Here is a 9,527-nt window from a genome sequence, read left to right as displayed (position 1 = left end):
GGTTATGATTATTTGCGATGGAATTATTATTCGCATATATCTGCTAGTCAGCTGTTTAGATTGGGGACACTTGGAGACAGTGTCTGTGTGACTGAATCCATGTGTGGGTTGTGAGGTGATCTGTACAAGGTTATTCATTTTTTCTTCTCCTCTGTGTGTGTGTGTGTGTGTGTGTGTGTGTGTGTGGGTGTGTGTGTGTGTGTGTGCGAAAGCTCAGGCTGTAGTCATGCTGTCGGCCCGTCGGTCGGCCTTGGCAGTTGCGGCCTCAGAGGTTTCTGTAGCTCGGCCGGAGCTGCTGGCATTGGCAAGGCAGCGCTGTGTGATCTCCGTCTGAAGTCTTGTCTGAGTCTCCTTCAGAAACTCATCCTGTTGATCACACAAGAACACAACCATTAATGTCTTGTCAGGCATAAGTATTAGCATAATGCCAAAAACCTGGGGAGTTGCCATTCATTCATTTGACATCTCTATGATAGAAAAAAAAATTAACAGGATTTGCTTTTGTTTGTTTTGATGACGAATGATAAAAACTCTTGATTGTTCTGTCTCCCTCTGCATAGTAAGATGAGCAATTGTTGTCCCCAACACTTGTTTTATTCCTTGTCTGTCAGGTTAGTCATCAATGTGTGCTGTGTAATTTAATCCCAACATTTATTTGACTTGAAGAAATCTTTAAATTTAGGAACCATTAATTCAACTTGTTAAATCCATATTAGTGTTGGTACTGATCTTAATAAGTGGACCAGGCCTCGGCCAATCATCATTGCAAAACTTATTGTTTAATTTAGTCATGCCAAGCTACTGACTGAGTTTTTGTGCCACAACAATCCCTAGCTTTCTACTATTTTACCTTACATTGGGGTATACAGATTTTAAAGGTGGGATAAACAGGCAACTCGGCTCCAACCATGTATTAGTATAACCAGATCCCCTGATTGCTATTTAAATCCCGATCCTGTGACTGGTTTTGTCAAAGCTCTTTAATAGGAAGACATCCTCTCCATGGTGGTGGCAATAGAGGAACATTAAGGACTAGCTACAACCGTTGCAGATCATTCTCTGGAGAGCATGACTATGGGCAAATGTCACAACAATCTGGTCAATTTAGTTGTTAAGATATTATGATGGTAATCTAAGTGTTGGACTGACACACACACATTGATGTGACAGCTACCAGGACTGTCCTTTTTAATTACATATTGTACATTAGATTTCACTTTATTTTTCACCACCAATGGGGAAACTCACTTGCTGCAGCAGTATAGATACAGGAAAGAGCACAAAAAAGTGACAGGAAAAAAAAAAGAGAACAAATAAAACTATAAATAGGAAGAGCTATACTTTCATGGTACGCACCTTCTCTCATCCTGCTCCTCTTTAGCAATTCTTATACATTGATAATTTTATGATCTACATTTTGAGTCTTTTTGCGTACTGGGAATACGCTTAAAGAGGTTTAGGTGGAAACCCATTTACTTACAGGTCTACAAATCCATATATGGGAAGAAGAAAAGAAGAGTTACTGTCAATGGAGAAAGAAACATATCAAATTGCTAAAAATTCAAGGATAGAGCAGTAGTCCTGGCTGGCTGCTGGTCACCACAATCACTAATACATTTTCCTGCCTCATAAATTATCGCCGTGACGATGGGTGTGATGCTGTCAGGAAAACCCAGCATCCCAAAACCCAACAGCAGCAGCAGCTTGAGACCGTTGCTCTCTGTCATCACTCACTGCTCTGTCTCTTTAAACGTGGAAACACAAAAATTGCTGGTTTAGCAAAGAGAAAGACCCCTGAATGGACCTGGGTGATTACCAAGTGTTACCATCACTGAAACAGCCACCATTCAAACAAACACTAAGAAACAAATTATCCTATGAATATGTTTTACTTACTGCTGAGGACAGAGCTGCAACAATCATTCAGTTGACAGAGAACTACGATCAGTTCATCGTGTTAAGCAACTTTTTGTTTTTTTTTTTTTTAAAGAAAACTGCTCAAATTCTCTGGTTCTTGGTTTCATGGTTGTTAACTAAATATCTTTGGATATTGGACTGTTTTATAAAACGAAAAAACTCCATATCCATCAACCCCCTCTACTTTTCTGTGTCCATGTAGCCACAAAAGTCCACAAGGGTACATGTGATATAAATGTCATTAGCGACCCATGTCTGGAAGGCTCCATGCAGACCCCTCTGTGGGTGTTCACGTGCTGCCCAGAATCTGTGACAGCTCAGACTGTCCACACTGCTGACTGCACATATGGCAGAAAAATGAGTAGTTCTTAAAACAAATATTTGTTATGAGGGGAGATTGTGAGAAGAATTTCTTCATCATCAGCACCTTTAAAATTTGTCATTAACAGAGTTGTTGCAGGAGTTGATACATGCTTTGATTTGTACATGCTCTCAATGTGCTGACCACAGTGGGAAGTTCTACATTCTCCAGAAGTTCTGTAAAAAGTTTAAAGTCACAGGCAGCCTTTCATAAACATCCACAGGAGCCCTGTGTATTATCCTGTGTTCCATGTGGGTTGCTAATTGGCCTTTCACTCTTTATATTAATTGAGGAAACAACAGACTGACTGATCAGTAGCAATGGGGCTGCAAGGTGGCTCGATGGTTAGCACTGTCGCCTTGCAGCAAGAAGGTCCCCAGTTCGCGTCCCGATGAGGACACCCGAGATCTTTCTGCGTGGAGTTTGCATGTTCTCCCCGTGCAGCGTGGGCTCTCTCCGGGTTCTCTGGCTTCCTCCAACAGTCCAGAAACATGTTGAGGTTAATTGGTGAGTCTAAATTGTCCGTAGGTGTGAATGTGAGTGTGCTTGGTTGTCTGTCTCTAAGTGTAGCCCTGTGATAGACTGGTTACTTGTCTAGGGTGTCCCCTGCCTTCACCCTGAGTCATCTGGGAAAGGTTCCAACCCCCTGCAACCCTAGTGAGGATTAAGTGGTGTATAGATATTGGATGGATGGATGGATCTCCAAGGCCACCACGGGCAGGAAAGCTCAAATTTTACTTCCCTGTAGCTGTAAGGGCCCATGTAATCCAACAAGTCACACCTGAAGACTGTACAATGCCTGGTAAAACTATAAAATGTCATTAAAAACATTATTTTTTTTTAAATAGGAGGAGGTGAGGGCTTCACTGGAGTCTTGCACAAATGCATTTTTGTGTCTATGCATCACCTGCAAAGCTTGACACTGGATCTGGCATGTTACACTGTCAATGATCAATTCTCAACCAGATCCACTAAAACAGCTAACAGTGGAGCTGGATGATCAGTTAATGAAAATAGCCACTAGTGTCACACCTACCAGTTTCAGCTTTGTTCTCTATTATAATTAGGCAAAGTAGCATTTTATATAACATTTGAAGGTTTTAAATCCTTAATATGTACATCTCTTGGGTAAATTCCCACCATAAATAACATACAGTGTCTGAACCTCAATATTTAAACTCACATTAATATCCTAATGTTGTATTACATTCCTTTCTAACTCGAAAGCACTTTAGTGCAGTGGCAGTTTTATGTTTTTTCTTTAATGTGCTATATAAATAACAATAAGGCATAAGGTCTGTGTACTTGTTTTATTTGAACTAAGAAACAGTCAGCAGTTTTTGAGGGTTCCAATCTTCATGCCTACATTTGACTAGTTCAGTTTTTTGAGATTTTTTTTGTCACTTTTTTTTATCAGGTGTGACACCGTCCAAGCGAAAGGTGAACCACTTTAGCAATAAACAGACAAACCCTTTCCTCAACTGAAACACAAACTTTCCACTTTCCAAGCTGCAGCCTGACTCCTGTGCTTCTTTTCTCCTCCCTCCCTCCTCTCTCTCTTCACCCCCTCCTCCCCACCCCCCCCAGTGGCGGCAGTCTGCAGCAGAGCAGTTAATAAAGAGATTGATTATCGGCCTGTCAGGAAGTGACAGTTGGACAGGGCTGCTCTGCGTGAATGACAGAGGGCACGCTCACCACGCAGCAGCCCGCCTGACACACAAACACACCCAGATGCCTTTGCCAACACATAGGGTAGGTGAGGTGGTGGAAGGGGAGAGGGATGTGTGTGTGTGTGTGTGTGTGTGTGGTGGGGGGGCTTGGCTGGCATGTGGGGAACAGAAATGCAACCTTCTGCTGGTAGAACAGGTTTGTCTCTGTGTGTGCATATGTATGTGTGTGTATATGTTGGTGGTGGGGGGTCAGAGTTCACAGCCACTGCCTTCTGGTGAGAGAGAAAGAGGGATGCCAACGACGCCGTACCCCAGAGCCAAAGAGGTCAGAGGAAGCTCAGGAACATACTTTCACCCTCATACACACACATTCACACACACACACACACGCACACACACACGGCCATGCTGCTGGGCATCTGTGAGCGTACTGTAGAAACACACGGGTAAACACCAGCAAGTGACCAGAGCATCTCAAACACATACACAGAAACCAAGCTGGACGAACAGTTGGATTTGTGTCTGTCCTCACCAAACCCCTGAGGATAGCTCTAAGCTGTCGGCTGTGTAGTGGTCACAGCTAAATCTGCCAATCGTGTGACATCCTGGGGCCAAAACCGAGAACGTGAAGGTCCATCTTACCCCTGGTTCATTTTGCCATCTTGTGAGGGCTGCAGGCTGTTCCGTGCACCTGCTGCTGTGGTTTGGCTGAAAAGTTGGTCAACTCAGATGGAGAAAGAGAAAGAACCCACATTGATCCTCACTGGCAAACATCTATACTTTATGAAACTAATCACAACAACATATAGCCATATAGCCAATGACTGGATCCCAGGCATACATTACACTCACATATCTGAACACTGTAAAAGTGTGAAACTTGTTTTAGTTTAACAGCTACAAATCCCTAGAAGCTCATGACAGATCAAACCCACTGCCTGTGACTCAGCCAGCCTGTCCTGTCCTGGACAAATGATAGTGGACTGGAGTGGTAAAAGTATTTTCTTGCATTTTCCCACTGGAGCACAGTGTTAAACATGTCCCCCGGCTGTTTCCACAGTCACCAGGGATTATTTTGGCTGTGCTCCGACACAAAACAACCACACAGTCAACATATAGCGAGCGGCTGTTGTAGCAGTGAGGAGCATATGTCATGTAATGAGACTGACAAGGTGAACACAAAGGAGCAAGCTGCCCTCCCCCTGGTGGAAGGAGCCCCAGGGTGCTTCAGCTCAAACAAACATATCTGACCACCGTAAAGCATTAGAGGTCAAAGGTTATGTCAGCTGTAAGATCTTTGTGTTGTATTTCATGCCTGATGTCAGGTGTTGTTATTGATTATCAAAGGATATGTCTGGTAGTATTATATACTCCTATACTATATATTATGCACTGGCTAGCATTTTACACAAGACCATTTATAAGTATTATGTGTAATATTTCTTTGTGTCAAAACAACAGAACTTCATAGAGAATTAGTGGGTTTTGGAGCTCAGGGCCATGTGCAGTGGTTTTCAACTTTTTTTCTTTCCTTTAAAATGAAGCAATATTTTTTTTATGACATCTCTTTTTTTTGTGTGTAGGTTTTCATGTTTGTTTTTTGATGATTAGTAGGTAAAAGTAACGTGTCCGTATTAATATTTTTGTTGTTTGTGTACATGACTGGGCTGCCACTTCACTAGCTTTGGTCTTTTCATGGGACTTGCTAATTATAATTGTCAAGAAGACGAAGAAGAAGAAGAAGAAGAAGAAGAAGAAGAAGAATTGGTATTAATATTTTGATATATAATGATTTATATATTCTATGATAACTAGGTTTATTACATTTGCTGATGACAGTAACGTGCTATAAATGATGATGATATTCAGGTCAGTAAGCTCTGAGCACTGACACTGATTTTTTCCCCCAGAATGTTCTAGATTCTTGTTTTACATTGCTTTCACATAAATGTAATGAACACTTAAAATAAAAATTTAAAAATGTGCCTACGTTTAATTTTATCTACAAGCCACCATTACAGTTAGACATAATGATGCTCAGGACCCAGAGTTGAACAGAGGTCCTGGAACCTGCCAGACAACCTGGCACAACCTTATTTTTCCATTTCACTGTCACTTTTTTTTGTTTTTCTCTTTCTTTTGCATTTGCAGAGAAATATGTCTTGTGTTTCATGTATTCTCCAGTGGAGCCCCTTGCAGTTTCAAAAAGTCCATCAGATTTTGCATGGACAAGTTCTGTCTGTGCATGTTTTAAACTGAGACCACACACACACACACACACACACACACACACACACACACACACACACACACACACACACACACACACACACACACACTCCTACCCCCTAGTCTGCAATACATTTTTTAATTTATTTATTTTTTGCACTTTAAAGCCAAGTGGAACAATCAATACCTCTAGATTGAGTAAGCGGGCCGCTGAGCCTGGAAAAAAAAATGTTAGTTTATTTTTTTTTTCTTTTACTGACAGAGAGGAGGAGAGCGTTTCACACCCAGAGAGGACGAATAAGTGTGGGGGAGGAGGAGAAGGAGGAGGAGGAGGAGACACAGATGGACAAGTGCTTTTATGGCTGAGTCTTCCTCTGGCTCAGTGCCACGGCCACAGATTCTCTTTGTTTGCCCGGCTACTAAACTAATAGAGATAAAGGCAGGTTCCTGCTGGCCTTGAATTAGAAAGTCATTAAGGAATATAAACACACATGGGAGTGCACACACACACAGACACACACACACACACACATACGCACCTATTTACATGTATGTGTGTATAAGTATAGAAATGCAAAGGCACTCAGGCTCTGTGTATATAGATAATTTCAGTGCAGCTTTGCAGCAGAAGCACAGGATACAATGTAAGGACACACACACATGCAGTGTTATACTCATAAAAAATATCAGTGATTTAATAGATGGATGTGTGTGTTGCTCAGTCAGTGAGAATATACTGCACAGCTGTGTTACTGCAGTACTGATTTAAACACTGCTTTAAAGGAATGATACCCAACCTGAGGTCAGGATCCCACAGTGGGTCATAAAGGGGTTTTTGGGGGGTAGAAAAAATTATGCTTACTTCTTTTTTTCTGAAATGAATATTTCTTGTAAAATATTACACAGTTTTACCTCTTCGCACTTCTAAAAATAATTTCTATCAAACAACTGGACTACTCACAAACTGTGCAGGGACTCAGATATGTTGTTTGGTGTTAGGGGTCATTTGTAAAGACAGGTTGGATCCCTGTTTGGTGTTATAAGGATAATGCTGATGCTATAGTCTGTGTTTCTCTTGCATTAATGAATCCCAGTTAGTCCTTCTCTCAGTACTTTCTGTGGCTCTCAGCTCCAGGTTCATTGGATCCTACTAAAGAAATACATTTTTATGCACCACTCACACATATGTGATTTCATGTTTAAATGGATTCAGAGATTTCTGAAAACACCTGCTCACTGTAGTTTTTAACAAGCAGTAGTTAAACGGGGAGAAATTTGTCAGGGACTATTTTCACTGGCCTGTGAATCCACATTTGGTGCTCTAGTGAGTGTTTGTGCAGCCGAATGGTGTATGTGGGACTGAGTCAGTATAAACTACAGTGTGTGTGTGTTCATAGTAATGAAGGAATACAGCAACCAGCACAACGATGTGGCTCACTGAAGAGTTTTCATGGTTTCTGGGGCTCTGTGGTACAGAGGAATGACATCTATCAGACTTAAACACAAACAATATTTGTCTCAGCACCTCTTTGGTTCAGCACATGAAATTTGTTGACAGTAAAAAGAAAACATATATTGTCACAATTTTATTATTTAATTAATTGTGGGGTTTTTTTTCAGTGGGGACAACTACCAGGTTTAGTCAACCAGGTTAACGTCCATGTGGTGTCCACAGACTGAAGCTTAAAGGAATCTTATAAAATACAGCACCTCACTATCCCAGCTGACTCTGAGCAAGAAATAGAGTCCACTGTGGACAGATCAACAGTCAGTCACAGAGAGACAGACAATCATTCACACCTGCAAATTTAATCATCCATTAACCTACCGTGTGTGTCTCTGAACTGTGGGAGGAAGCAAATGGAACAAATCCACGCAGTTACATGCAAATACCACACAGAAAAAAAATCTACTTAACCAGCTGGGTCAAACCCAGAACTTTCTTGCACCACTGTGTCACCTTCAGTAAATGATGTGATAAACAAATAAATGTAATGCAGTAAATTCACAATATTTTCCTGGGTTACAGACATTAAAAGTAGTACAACATGGAAATATTTGAGTGAAGTACCTCCAAAATGTTCTTAAGTAAGGCATTTTAACAAATGTATTGTTACTTTCTGTAACTACCAGTAAACAGTGGCGCAACAATGGATTCTGAAGAAAAGAAAATACAGAGACAGGCAGAGCAGAGGACTTGAACAAGACAGATAACAAGATGGAAGCAGAAGACAAGTGGTTCATGTTCACATGTTTGATCACTAATAATGAGCCACTGCAGTGAGAGAAAGAAAAATGCATTCATATTAAATTATTATTTTTTTTTTTTAGCCTTTCAATCACACATTGTTTCTTCTAAGAGGAAAACTTTCACATTAAAACGCTTGTATTTGCATTCATTTTGATGTTTAGCAGCTTGATAAAAAATATAAAATAAGAAAAATGGATTCATCAGAATACACTGAAATGTCTCACAGGTCTTATGTCTGCAATCGTGGTCAAGATTGAACCTTAATCTCACAAGTTTGCCAACACACTCCCTCTCTTGGCCTTTCTGCCTCTCCCTCTCACTCCCCCCCTCTCTGCCATCTCAACATTAGTTAAGATGGCTGCCCAATTGCAGTCGCAGTGAACAAGCATTTAAAGCTCTCCGAGGTGCAGGAGGCTTTAACTAGCTCATTTGTTAGCTCTGCATTCAGGAAGATCTTACAAATGGAGCCACAAACCAATTATTATTAGCAGAGAGGAAGGAGGTTAGGTTCCAATCTGTTAGCCCGACTCAGGATGGTCCGTAAACTGAAGCACACACCGAGGGGTCAACAGGGTCAGAGCAGAGCTGATGGATAAGGAGCTGGTCAAAGCTGAATGAAGACTTATTTTGAAATCTGTGCAGATAAAGCAGTATAGAGGGAAGACCGTGGTCAAATGTGAACATGTGCAAGTTCAGAGGCAGATCAGCTTTAACATTTATGCACTCACACATGCACAAAGCTTAACAATACCTGCGTCTAAACCCGAGCATTAAAATGTGTTCGTACAAAAAAGAAAAGAAGGAGAAAAAAACAAACAAACAAAAAAAAACAGAAGAAAAGAGCATATGGAAGCCCCAGCAGAGACATTCTTATTTCTATCTGTGAAAATTCATTACGGATTCTCACAATGAGCATGTGTGAGAATTCACCGTTTGTTCTCGTCTGGAGCTAAACAAAGGCACATGTGCTCATTTTCAGAGCGGGATGCAGCGCAGCCTTATTTCAAAGGCACAACTTGAAAGACGACAGACAGCTATTTACAATATTTATACATTTAGGATGCTGATACTATGCATATTATGTGTCTTTCTTTTCCTG

At 41.1% G+C, this 9,527-nt stretch overlaps 1 protein-coding gene across 1 annotated transcript in view; it reads right to left on the bottom strand.

The window, feature by feature from the left end:
- Positions 1–213: 213 nt before the first annotated feature.
- LOC103361043 (protein phosphatase 1 regulatory subunit 37) overlaps positions 214–9,527 on the bottom strand; it is a 66,085-nt gene continuing 56,771 nt past the window's right edge. The window contains exon 11 of the mRNA XM_008287032.1: positions 214–366. Within this exon, the coding sequence (XP_008285254.1) occupies positions 214–366 (153 nt within the window). The remainder of the gene's footprint in view (positions 367–9,527) is intronic.

Source organism: Stegastes partitus, unplaced genomic scaffold, assembly GCF_000690725.1.
Source record: "Stegastes partitus isolate 25-593 unplaced genomic scaffold, Stegastes_partitus-1.0.2 Scaffold483, whole genome shotgun sequence".
NCBI classification, from domain to species: Eukaryota; Metazoa; Chordata; class Actinopteri; family Pomacentridae; genus Stegastes; species Stegastes partitus.
This window is presented reverse-complemented; position numbering and strand designations above follow the sequence as displayed.